General features: G+C 48.8%; 1 protein-coding gene across 2 annotated transcripts in view; it reads right to left on the reverse strand.

Moving 5' to 3' along the window:
• The window catches only part of GALNT17 (polypeptide N-acetylgalactosaminyltransferase 17), a 451,342-nt gene that overhangs the window by 244,849 nt on the left and 192,561 nt on the right, over positions 1-13,932 (reverse strand). For both annotated transcript variants that reach the window (XM_028110173.2, XM_028110175.2), the window contains one exon: positions 6,320-6,486. In XM_028110173.2, the coding sequence (XP_027965974.1) occupies positions 6,320-6,486 (167 nt within the window). The remainder of the gene's footprint in view (positions 1-6,319; positions 6,487-13,932) is intronic.

Genomic DNA, 13,932 nt, shown 5'->3' on the forward strand with positions numbered 1-13,932 from the left:
ACACAATCAGAGCTAATAAATAAGTTTAGCAACATAGAAGAACACAAGATTGATATACAAAAACCAGTTGCATTTCCATACATGAGCAATGAGTATTCCAAAAATGAAATTAAGAAAACGATTCTACTTACAACAGCATCAAAAATAATAAAATATCTAGGAATAAATTTAACCAAAATAGGCAAGTCTTGTACATCGAAAACTACAAAACACTGTTGAAAGTGATTAAAGAAGATCTAAATAAACAGAGGCACTCCATGTCATGGATTAGCAGTGTTAATATTGCTAAGATGACAATACCCCTCAAATTGACCTATAGCTTCAATGCAAAACCTGACAAAATTCCAACTGCCTTTTTGCAGAAATGGACAAACTGGTCCTAAAATTCGTATGTCAACATGTGGGACCCAGAATGGACAAAACAATCTTGAAAAAGAAGAAGTTTGGAAGACTCACTTCCTGATTTTAAAACTTACTACAAAGGAAGAGTTATCAAGACAGGGTGGTACTAGCACCAGGAAAGACACGTAGATCAATGACACAGGATATAAAGTCCAAAAATAAACCCTCACATTTCCAAGGCAGTTTATTTTTGACAAGGATGCCATGACCATTCGATGGGGAAAGACAGTCTCTTCAACAAATGGTACTGGGACGACTGCATATCCTCATGGAAAAAAAATTAATTCAGACCCCTACCTCAAACCATATACAAACAATTCACAATGGATACAGAGCTACATGTAAAAGCTAAAACTATAGGACACTTAGAAGAGAATATAGATGTAAATCTTTGTGACCTCGGATTAGGCAACGGTTTCTTAGATATGACACCAAAATCTCGTACACTCAAAGGAAAAATAAACAAACCAAACTTCATGAAAATTAAAACTGTTTGTGCATCAAAGGACACTATCAAGAAAGAGAAAAGACAACCCACAGAATGGAAGACAATATCTGCAAATACATTTGCAAAAAAAGACTTACAGAATATATTTGATAAGAGCATGTACCCAGGAGACATAAGCAATTACAGTTCAACACTAAAAAGACAACCCATTTTAAAAACGGGCAAAAGTTTTGAATAGACGTTTCTCCAAAGATAGACTAGTGGCAAATGAGCACATGAAAAGATGCTCAAAATAATTAGTCATTAGGGAAATGCAAATCAAACCACAAGCTATCACCTCCGGTGGCCATAATTTTTTTTTAAAGGAAACTAACAAATGTTGTTAAGCATGTGGAGAAATTGGAACTTTCATACGTTGCTGGCAGGAACAAAAAATGGTGCAGCCACTGTGAAAAACATTGTGGTTGTGGAAAAGTCTGATGATTTCTCAAAAAATGAACCATGGATTTATCACATGACCTGGTGATTTTACTCCTAGGTATACATCCAAGAGACCTCAAAACATGTCCACACAACAACTTATCATAAATGTTCACAGTGGTATTATTCCTAATAACCAAAAAGCAGGAACAACCCAGATATCCATCAACTGATGAATGGATAAATAAAATGTGCTAGATCCACACAACAGAGTATTACTGAGCCACTAAAAGGAATGAAGTAATGATCTATGCTACAACATGGATGAACGTGGAAAACATTATGTTAAGTGAAAGAAGCCAGACACAAAAGGCCACATACTGTAGATTTCATTGATCTCAAATGTCCAGAAAAGGCAAATTCATAGAGACAGAAAGTATCTTGGTGGTTGTCAGAGGAACTGAAAGAGATGGCTAACAGGTTCAGGATCTCTTTGGGGGGGATGAAAATATTCTGGAATTAGTGGTTATAATTGCAAAACACCGTGGATATAATGAAAACCACTGAACGGTATACACTGTATAATGATGTATTCTATGTTATGTGAATTATATCTCCATTAAAAGTAAGGGGAAATGATAAAGGATGACCATGATGGGGTATGTTGAGAATTATGATCGATATAATTCCATGCACCCGAATCCCCTCGCCCTCAAACCCTCAAATAAAGATCAAGGCAAAGAACGCCAAGTACCTAAACAAAGACCAGAGACTCGGGATATGGCCAGACAGGATCACGCTCAAGAGGAACGAAGCGGATGCTGAGAAATGGAGCAGAGATAGAATGAAAAGCCTTCCAGTCTTTGGTGATGAGAACACAGAGAAGAGGTAAAGCCCTTCACTGACACAGGAGATAAAGAATGAGAAGCAGGTGTCCAAGGCTGAGAGGAGAATACTACTAAGCTAGTCATTGGACAGACTGAGCTTATGGTTCAGAGGGACCCTGGGCCATTGAGGACACAGAAGACACAGGTTTGGGGCTCAAGGGAGAGGTTAAGTTACCTTGCGCCAGAAGGATGGATTTGGAGATAATTCAGAACATGCACACGGGAGAAAGTGCCCACTGTGTCCTGATGGTGAGCAGCATGAGTGATCCCATTGGAAGCAAGGAGTCAAGGTGGAGAAGACAGTGGTGCTGGGGCCTCAGGAGGAGAAAAGTGCCAGGAAGGAAGCCACCAACGATGTCAGATGTGGCCAGATCGGAGCAGGGAAATGCCCACTGGATCGGGTGAGCAGTGATCGCTGGCAAAGTTTGCCTGAGTGATTTCAGTTTAATGTACATGAGCACAAAGCATTGTATCTTACTTGGGCTTAACTTAGGCCAAAGTCAACATTGAAGCTGAATGAAAGAAACCATTTAAAAAAAAAAACTAACAAGGGAAAGATGCTGACTTGCCTATGCACACAGATCCAGAGTCATCTGGATTTTATTCACATTTATTCACATATTCCCTGAGCCCAAGGTTTTTTTTTCCTCTTCCTTTCTTTCTTTCTCTTTTTTCTCTCTCTTTCTTTTTCTTTCCCTGAAAAAGCCTCATTTTTCTTTAATGTGTGTGATAACACAGAGGTGAGGAATTATAGTTATCACCTGAGCCAGTCTAGACCAGCCTGAGAATGGACCACTCTACCCTCATGAAAATGATGTTTGCATTATTTAGGTTCATTCATTTATTTTAGAGAGCAACAGGAGGGGGAGGGGCGGATGGAGAATTTTTCAAGCAGACTCCCCTTTAAGCACAGAGCCAGACACAGGGCTTGATTCCATAACCCATGAGATCATGACCTGAGCCGAAACCAAGAGCCAGATGCTCAACTGACTGAGCCACCTGGGTGCCCCAGATCATTCTTAATAAAAAGATGAATGTTATGTTTCACAGTTCAGGGGGGAAAACAAGAAGAACATTAACTTGTTTTTACTACAGGATTTTAACTACGTAACCTATGCATTAAAAAAGAAGGGGAGAACGTGGGGGAATGAGCATTTGCCTTCAGTTAGTCTGCGCAGTATTTGTATTTTCCAATTACAAGTCCTTTTTGACATAGTCAATTTTCCTACAAAAAGCATGCATTACTTTTGAGATCAGAAAATATGGTTAAGGCTGGAAAAAAATGGTTTAATCACCCTCAAACAGAAGGTAAGCAGGGATCACAATATTAAAGTTAGATGAACAAAATTCAAGGCAAGAAAAAAATACGCTTTTAAGATAAAGGGAGCATTACATAATGGTGACAACCACCACTAATAATGAAGCCATGCGGATACAAATCTATAGTTGTCAAAGAAACTGACAACAAAATACAGAAATCAAACGTTATTAGGAACGCAGGAAGGAATAGTCATTGTCAGAGGAGATTTTAAAACACCATTATCAAAAAGACTTAAGGAAATAAACTCAGAGTCTATCTAAATACACAAAACTGATGTCTGGCAGGGATTCAGTTCCATGATTAGAGTGTGTGGGGGTCTTTTCAAGTGTATATAGAACATTTACAAAACTCGAGAATACTAGTCACAAAGAAAATCTCAACAGAGAAAAAAATCTTAAGTTCCTTTTCCAGTTAAAGACAAGGCACTTCTGGCCTGGAGAAAATACAGAGGCTAAATCCAAGGAAGGAAAAGAGGAAAACCGTGTTAATATAGTCCACTGGGCATTTTGGCGGGGTTGGGGGCGGAGGGCAGGGGCAGAGGTTGAATGGGAATTAACTTTACGGTCAGACTGGACCAAATACCTGCCCTGCCCTTTTTCTTACCCCCTAAACAGCTTCATTTCCACCTGAAATGTGAACCACGGAAATAGCACTTAATCAGTGGTACTCAGTGGGCGGTCTCCACACCAGTAGCATCAGCACCACCTGGGAATTTATGAGAAACGCAAATTCTCAGCCCTACTGCAGACCTCCTGAAACAGAATTTCCTCCGGGGGGCGGGGGGGGGGCGCTCCAGGAGGTGCTGATGGGAAAGCCGAAGGTGCGTAAATACCTCAGTTCCCTCGCGCCTGGAGCAGGCTGACCCAGAGGAGAGGGCTTTACACTCCCTCCATTCCCAGAATGCCCCCCGTGGGGTGAGGCTCTGTCGGCCCCAGGGGCAGTCTGCACACCACACCCTTTGGGGGATGCCTTCCCTTCCCTACTTTCCCTATGCTCCTAGAGGTGTTCTCTCCCCCTCGCAGATCAACTAGCACACTCAAATCTTTTGTCTCAGGGGCTGCTTCTGGGGGAGCTCAAACTAAGACACCCACCAGAGACCACCACAGCTTGAGTTCTGGTTGGGACTGGCTTGGACTTCCATTTCTTCCTCCCTCGCTGAGCTCTGCCAAGATTTCCTCAGGGGAGTGAGCCCCACGGGGAGTGAGTCCTCACCCCAGTTCGGTCCAGAAGAGATCCCCCGCTCTCTTCTCTGGGTTTGCGAGCTCTTCTCCGCCCAGCCTCCAGCCATGCTGTTAGCCCCCACTGGCCCTTGCCAGCCCTGTTCTCCTTCATCACTCACTCCCAGGCCGGGTGAGGCTCACCGAGGCCCGGCTACCAGCCAGGCCCTGGGAAACCAAGTCCTGCCCAGCGCTGAAAGGCCACTTGTGCCAGACTCAGAGGTATCACCTGCTACGAGCTTCAGAAGCTGAGGGAGCACAGAGCAAGGGCCTTAGGATAGCAGTGAGGGATTCTTTGAGAAGGTGACACAGGGGACACGTAGGAAGCAAGTGTGTGGACTCTAGCCAGCAAACGGAGGGCACGGGATCAGGGGTTCCCTTTGCTGAAGCAAGAGCTCCATGGTGGGCACACAGGGAGGCTGCAGGGAGGGGCTCTGGGAGCCACATCTGGGAGACAGACTTGACCAGACAACCTCAAGGCTTCGGGGAACGGAACGTGCCGTGTTCTCACCAGGAGACTATCAATGTCAGTTTGAGAAGGATCAACAGATAATGAAGTGGCCAAAGGTAAAAAGAGAAAAATAAGGATGTGACAAATACAACAAATGACACATCCACCCTCAGAATCTGGAGGCCCCAGTGCAGGGGGCATACCCTGACTGGCATATTGCCGGGCCCAGGTGCCCCAGAGCCCTCAGTGTAAGGGCCAGCCAGTTCAGGAGGGCCAGGCGGACTTCAGCACCTGGGCCATTGACATGTGACAGGCTCAGCCCAGAGCTCCTGAAGGCAATCAGGGTTCACTCAGGACCTGTGGCATGGTCCTCCTGCTTCTTCACCCTCTCCTGACCTGGGAGCACACATGGGTAAATCCTCCTCTACTCAGCATGCTGAGAGCAAGGGGCTTAGCCTGTCCCTAATCCTTCCGTGGCTCAGAAGATAAGCCTCCTTGGCCTAGAGCACGCACACTGGCTGGCCTTCTTTTATGTCATCTGCTTGTGGGGCTTTCTCCCTGCAGTGAGCACAGTGAATTCTGGAGGCTAAGAGCCAACACCAAGGCACAATTAGCAAGACCAATCCCCCAGCACCCCCACCTGGACACCAGCCCTCTCCCTGACTTGTCTCCAAGGACCTCAGAGGACTTTTGTTATTGCTGCCCAACACTTGCTTGTTTGAGATTTTTTTCATTGAGCCATCATTCCTAACAGAGCTGAACCCTGGAAGGCCTGTGGACACTGCTCCTTTCCACCTATGGTCATTTTGGGAACAGCAGCCCAGAGGGAACTTCAGATATGGTTCCCATCATGGGACGATGGCAATGGGGTTGGGGACAGGGAGCATGGAGGAATTCAGCGTTTCAGTGTCATCGACTTGAGGTCATACAGAGAGGGGAACTGAGTCTAGATATGTGGCCAGTCAATCATTCTTAAGGGCCCTCTAGGACTTGTGGTCTAATGAACCAGTGTTCGCCCCAATGTCTTCCTCAAAACACCTCGCACCCCGCAGGATGCCCCAGGGACAGGAGACAAAGACAGGTGGGCTCACGCCACAACTCGAGCGGCGTTTCCCCCCGCTGACGTTGTGCATGCGCCACGTTCCTCTCCAGAACAGCTGGGCCACCCTTTACCTTCATCACTGTTGTCGTCCACCAGGATGATCTCCTTGAGCAGGTGTGTTGGCGTGTGGTTGACAGCGCTGTGGACTGACCGCAGGATCACCGACAGGGCCTCGTTCACAAAGATAAATATGATGGAGATCTGGGGCAGCTCCTTGGCGTACTTTAGCTCCTTGCACCTGGGGGGAGAGAGAGGAAGGAGGAAGGCACAGACACTGGGGACAGATGCATGGACACATCCTCCCAAGGTGTGAATCACTGGTTCCCTCTTGGCCCCTCCTGGCTAAACCCTAAGAAGGAGAGTGTTAAGGGACCCAGCCCCGATTCTCCCAAATTTACCTGGTCCCACTTCAGTGCCCACCTGCCCGATTTCCCACTCCAGGCACCCGCATCTCATTGCCTGGAACCTGCTTTGCTGACACCTAAGCAATGCCCCTGCCCCCATCTGCCAGGAGTTGGTGCATCAATACCCCAGCTCGCTCACCCCTGGAGCAGGTGACTCTGAGGGGGTGGTTTACAAAGGCCCCCAAAGTCCCCCAGTGGGATTAGGCTCCGTCACCCACATCCTTTGGGGGATGCCTTCCCTTCTAAGTCCTACATCCCCACGCCCCTAGCGGTGTTCTCTCCACTTTCCCAATCAACCGACGCACTCAAATCTTTGTCTCAGGGTCTGCTTCTGGGGAACCCAAACGGAGACATCTACTGGAGACCCTGCTCTGGTGGAGCCTGCATTCTAGGCCATAAAATGCACATGTAAATAATCATAATCAAGGAAGCGGGTCTTCCGCCTGCATAGGAGCATGCTGCCTGAGACACCCCGAGTCTTCTTGCACCCCAACTCTTCCTAGAATCTCCTTGGGGGGGTGGGCAGGAGACGGGACTGCCTGCCTCCGAGGTCCTCCCTCGTAGCAACTCTCCCAGCCCTGAAAAATGGAGGGAAAGAGAAGAGTTCTTTTCACGGAGGCTGGACACCGCAGTGGAGAGCTCCCGGTCATGTAAGAGCACGTGCTCTGCATGGCTCAGTCACAGGAGCACCGCACTCCATCCCGAGAGGACTAGCGAATTTGCGTCCGTGCTATGGCTGAGCCTCGTTGGAAATACCGAGAGCAAACCAAGGAGAATGGAAGAGCGAGCTAGGGCATTTCCATACATTCTCCCCCTCCTTGAGTGAGACTGAACAATACATAGCACGCCTGTTAGAGGAGAAAACAAAGGAAACCAGATGAAGGAATGGAGTGAGAGGGGGACAGCGCTGAAGAAGGAGCCAGAAGAGCGGCTTGTTTTTTTATGCGGAACAGCTTGGGCTGTGTCGGGCCATATTAATCATGCAGGCAATTTTCGGAAGAAAATAAAGTTTTGTTACAATATACATTTGTGTCTCCTGGAGGAGGCTGCCCAGGGACCCATTGATCATGGAGCCTCATTTTTACCACGTCGCTGTAAATTCACTTCTGGGGGCTGCCAGGGAGATTAGGATAGTTATTGACGGGCTCCCGGGCAGTCGGCAGGAATTTTCTCATTTACCGCGTGGTGATCCGAGGGAGGAGGGCGCCCCGGAAGGTCCCTCGGAGCCCCCTCAACCATCCGGAGCCTGGCAGGGGGTCAGATGCTACCACTGACCGGCCCATCCACGTTGAGCACACGCGCCGCACACACCCACCTATTCCGGGCACTCATCTTTAGGCCTGGTGTTTTTGGCCCTTTGTTTTGAACAGCTTCTGGCTTGGAAAGAAGAAGCAAGAAGACCAGATTGCATGGCACCAGCACCACCTTCTCCACCCACAGGCAGTTGGGCCATGATGCAATTGAAGCTCATGTGTGAGTCACGCCTCTCCACCAGAGCAGGCAACCCCTCCCCTGGGTGAAGTGGGAAATGTGGGAGGCTCGGAGGAATGAGGAGAGACCCCCCTCCTGCCCCTTCATGGGTAAAGGTGGCCATGCAGTAAATCAGAGAGGGGCGGATTTCACAAACGAGAAGGGCTCTGTCACACACTGGACGTGTCACCCTGAGCACACCGTTCCTATTTCGTCTTCTCTACACCTGTCAAAATAATCCACACCACACCTAGCTGTGGGTGCCGGGCTAAGATCCCCATAAGGATCATTTGAGAGCCCCATAAACATGCAACGTAACGACTCATGGGAAGACCAAAGTCGGCCTGGCCGCCCCGCGCTCCCATTGTCGCCTTCTGTAAACTCCACATCATCATGAGCCAGGCTTCCAGAGTTTTCACTCACCCCAGACCCTTCCTACAGGACCCACCCAGGATTCTCTTCCCGGCCTGGCCAACCTGGATCTCTGCCCTTGCCCAGCTTACGATTCACCTCTCCTGTGCCCAAAGTCCTCAGGGTTTCACATTGGTCAGACAAGATGAACACAATCATTATTATGAAAATCAGCATTCTTTCCTCAGTCTTTAATGTCTAAGGAGGTAGATACCATCTCAAGCAAAAAAAAAAAAAAAAAAAAAATCCCTGAGCCTGGCTTATTGCCTGCTATGGAGAAGAAGTGCAGAATATTCTGGAGAGATGGACACTGCAGTTTTGATGCACTAAGGGGTAGGTGCTGACTGATACACACGTTGCTCCCAAACAGACACTCCATGCCCAATGGCGGAAGATGAGCTCGGGAAGGAAGATTAAGGGTGGACGGTGCAAAGAGAGAGACTCACAGGCCACAGAAATACAGAGATAGTGCACAGAGAAAGGGGACAGAAATGGCTCCTGCCCTCTAGGAGCTGATACTGAATTCTCACTGTGGCCTGCCCAGTAGCCTGGGTGGTGGTGAGGATAAAGAACAGAGTCTGGATTTGCAAGATACTCGGGAATAAGCAAAAGATGGCACGCCACAGAAACTGCAAACATACTTCACAACCCATAGCTGGGTGTCGTGTTCTCCCCCCTCTAGCAACACAGGCTTGGATCTGGGTCCCAGAAATCACGGATTTCCTTTTAGTAACAAGTCAGCGGGCAATAAACAATCTCTTGTCTGAAAAAAGATGGCAGGCAGGAAAACTATCTTAAAGCCTGGATAATTTTCTTTTTTTTTTTTAAAGATTTTATTTATTTATTTATTTGAGAGAGAGAATGAGAGAGAGAGAGCATGAGAGGGGGGAGGGTCAGAGGGAGAAAGCAGACTCCCCGCTGAGTAGGGAGCCGGATGTGGGACTCGATCCCGGGACCCCAGGATCATGACCTGAGCCGAAGGCAGTCGCTTAACCAACTGAGCCACCTAGGCGGCCCTAGTCTGGATAATTTTCAATCAACACATGAAGGGATGACAAAGAACAAACGTAAGCCCAGTCTTCTCCTCAGAGGGCTGGCAGGGCAACAGTCTCTGCCAAGCTGATCTCATAGGGAAAAGAAAGCAGAGACAAGTAACCAACCAAAGAAGATCTCTCAGACACCTTACATCTGTCCTGACGTCTTCCTGTCCATCTGCCCATATGCCTGGGCTACTTCCTTGAACTTGGTAGCTCCCTGATGGCGACGACTGTTTCCCCCTCTCCCAGAGCACTGACTTCATCCATCACCCAAAGTGCCCGCTATCTCCCTTCGTGGATGCTGAGTGAGGAGAGGAGAGCTGGGGAGAACCAGCCATCTCAGGACCCACTAGAGAGGATCACAGCCGACATGAAAGAAGGTCAAGGGCCAGGCCTCCAGCAGGAAGAAAACAAAGCCCAAAGAGCTGGCCATGCCCTGTCATAGGCAGACCCCTGCCCATGAGCCCTTTTGACAGAAACAACTTACACGACCTCAATGTGGTACGGATCAGAGGTACCAAGTCACACTTGTGACCCAGTCTGCCAAGCTGGAGACAAAAAGATGACCCCCAAACATCCCCACTGCTATCAAAGAATTTAGCTGCAATGTGGTCCAGGAAACTTATAGATGATGATGATGATGATGATGGTGACGACTAGGAGGACAACCAACATTTACACAGTGCAGGCTATGTGCCAGAAACCTCTGGAAGCTTCTATGGACTGTTCTGTCTCATTTAATCCTCACAGCAACCTGCCTAAGAGGTAGGCAGTATTATCATCCCCATTTCACCGATGAGGAAACTGGGGGCTGAGACAGGTGAAGTCACTTGCTCTGAGTCACACGACAAGCCTGAAAAGCAGCAAAAGTGCCTGGGAGTGAGCTGTATCATCTGATGTTTAGGCTCTTCCAGATGCCCCTGTCTGATCAAGGCAGGGGGTGGTAGCCCTAATGTGAGGGCCCCTCTTCCAGGGCCTACCCAATCTCTCCCAGTCCCTCAGCTCACCAGGATGGTTCTGGGTGAAACGATGCCCCTCGGTCTCGGCCCAGTGTTGCCCCACCCTAGTGAGGGGCCAGATGACCCAGCACTGCCCAGGCTCTGATCCTGCTGCTGGTAACCAAGAGTCCTGGGTTTTGCAGCAAAAACACATTCAACACTTAGAACAAGGCAGCTCGTAATGCAACGCAGTCAATGCTAAGTGCCAAATGGTGGTCCCTATACCAGATGTGATAGGTGGACTGAGATGGATCAGGAGGACAGGGAAGAGAAGCCATGAACTTGAAAGCTGGATCAATGGATCAAACTTGCACGGGCAAGAACAGAGGGAGGGGCAGTCAGTGAGCACACTTCTGAGCACACAGAGGCACTAGGGTCCCCTTCTTTTTCTCTTCACAGGCCTTCCAGAAGAAACCTATCTAAGCTTGTTCAGAGACGGAGCAGTGAAGAGCCAAGTCCTGGAACCACAGACTCATGTCAGGCTCTGCAAACTCCTTCCAGGCCAATTCGTTTTCCTTTTCAAAGCACACCAAAAACACGCATGAGGTCATAAAGGTCCACGAATAAGGGTTCTTTACAGCACAGACCAGCAGCATGGAGTGAAACAAGGGAGGAAGTGTGCAGAGTCAAACAGAGTAGGTAGTTTGAGTTAGAAAACACCACCTTGACCCCAAGAGCAGCCACGCTCCAGCGAGAAAACTCTTGAGGATGTGGCAGGTGTGGGGGCAGACACATCTTCACATCCACTCCTTCCACGGCTGTGGGCAGAGGTGGGAGGGGAGGGCGCATTCTGGGACTGCCTGCCCACCACTGTCACATCCGCACGACATCAGATCCACTCCAAAGTGGAGGGTCCAGGTCCGTGAGTGTCTCCCTTCCAAATTCGGAATGTGCTTTACATAAGAGAGCCAACCTGGGATGTCCCCCCCGCCCCCGTGCCACCATCCCCTGCACTTCCAGAACAGGCATACCCGCTCCCCTGACGTGGGTGGCCACACTGCACCGACCCACAGCAGACCCACTTCATGTACACCCAACCATCGCAAACTGAGAAGCAAAGAGGCCCCACCCCCAAGAAAGCACTGGGGTGGCCCAGCCACTTAACAGTGGGATTCATTTTCCAAATGGGGGTATCCAGCTCCAGATAGAAGTGATCAGGAAGGAAAAACAAGTGTGTCACATAGTCATCTCTTAGCCACTGCCTGAATTCCATGAGCCCACAAGCACCAAAGGCGCAGGCTTGGCCAAAGAGTGGCCCGCGTGTGCCAACTCAAGCTATACCAACCAAGCCATGGGTTATGCTCAACCGGGAACAGAAATGGGCCTCCTCCTTGGAAGCCCTATTGCAAAAATGCCCACACTCCTGAGCCCGGAAATGGCCATGAACATTGACACTATACATGCCAACCAACACAAAACTTCCAGAATGTTCCACATGCTTTCTGCGGTACACCAACAACCACTTCACTCTTTCTCCAACGAGGAGACAAACTGCTCCCTTCTCTCTCTCTGGCTCACTGTGGATGTGGGTTCAGATTATGAAGTCAGACCCCAAAGCAAGTCTAACTGACTATGATACTTAATTTTATGTGTCAGCGTGACTAGGGCATGGTATTTTGGTCAAACAGTATTCTCGATTTTTCTGAAAGTACTTTTTTATTTTACTATTTTTAAAGATTTATTTATTTATTTGAGAGAGAGAGAGAAAGAAAGTGAGAGAGGGTGAGCAGAGAAAGGGGCAGAGGGAGAGAATATCCAAGTAGACTCCCACTGAGCAAGGAGCATGACATGGGGTTCAATCTCATGACCCATGAGATCAGGACCTGAGCCGAAACCAAGAGGCGGACGTTTAACTGACTGAGCCACCCAGATGCCCCAAAAGTACTTTTCTTTTAGATATGATTAACATTTAGATCAGTAGGCTTGGGTTAAAGTAGATTACCCTCCATAATGTGGGTGGGCCTCATCCAATCAGTTGAAGGTTTTAACAGAAAGAAGATCGAGGACCCCCAAGGAAGAGGGAATTCCACCAGCAGACCGCCTTCGGATTCTAGCTGCAACACCCCGTTCCTCCGTGGGTCTCCAAGTTGAGGGTGAGCCCTGCAGAGTTTGGACATGCCAGCCAGCCTCCACAGTTACATAGGCCAAATTCTTTGAAGTAAATCTCTCTTTAGCTCTCCCTCTCTCTCCCTATGTATCTATCTATCTACATCAATCTATAAACATAAATATAGACCATAGGGATAGATAAAGAGACAAAGGAAGTCTCATACCTGCAGCTGATGACAAGACAAATCCCAGGTTTCCAGTATCCACGGAGCCCTCAGAGGAGCCCACACCCCACCCACTGCTCTCTGCTTTTACCACTTTCCTCTTGCCAATCTCCTTCTGGCAGGGAAGGGTGCCTCCGACTCCACACAAGAAGTCAAGGCCACCAGCAGGGATTTCCGAAAGCGGTCACAGGCCTGTAACATCAGGATCGCCTGGCCATCAGGAGGACCCACGACCCAGAATCCCCACCAAGCTCCACAGTGGTTCCTCTGCAGGTGGAAATGTGAGAACCACTTCCCTAGTCCCGCCAGCCACCGGCAAACATTTGGATCCTGAACCCCACCCTCTGTCCGTCCATCCTCCCTGGAAGGAAGCAGAGTCTAGAAGTCAGACAGGGCTGGTCTCTCCCATTTAAATAAAAAAAGGCCCCTCCCACAGCCTTAATGACTGTCTTTCTTCTCCTTGCCTCCCTCCCCCACCTCCCGTCCAGGTCCTCACTCTCTACTCTCTGTTTGGCTTCAAGTTACCCTTGGCCACAAAAACTGCTCTGGTTAGTTTCCAATGACATCCATGTGGCCAGAATCCAGGGAAACTTCCCAACCCGACCTTAGTTGAGCATCATTTCTTCCAGAGTTCACACTGTTGCCTCTCTCCTTTTATAAAACGCGATTTACTCTGGGATGCCTGCACATTCGGGGTTCCCCTGAGCCCTGCCTCCTTTCTTTCTCCCACGTGATCTGCCCTGGCCACCTGTTCTGTTTCCTGGTTCTGGAAGCTTCTATGGACGCCCTTTCTGCTAGTCCTCCAAATCCCCCAATTCCTCCGGGCCCCTTCTCCACCGCCCTCTGCTGGTCTCACGTTATAGACTCAAACTGGGTGACCACATCCAAATCTATGGCTCCCACTGTCACGCCAGCAACTTCCAAACCCGCATGACTCACCTGGACCTTCGCTCAAGCACCAACTTCCCATGGGACACCTCCCCCTGGATGCCTCGTAGGCCCCACAAATTCAGCATGCCTAAAATTGCCACCGGCTCTGCTGTGCCTTCCTGTCTGCATTGCAGGGTACCCCACGCTCTCTTTGCAGGCGT

Source organism: Eumetopias jubatus, unplaced genomic scaffold, assembly GCF_037043125.1.
Source record: "Eumetopias jubatus isolate StellerSeaLion01/CBP00866 unplaced genomic scaffold, mEumJub1_p1.0 scaffold_12, whole genome shotgun sequence".
Classification (NCBI taxonomy): Eukaryota; Metazoa; Chordata; class Mammalia; order Carnivora; family Otariidae; genus Eumetopias; species Eumetopias jubatus.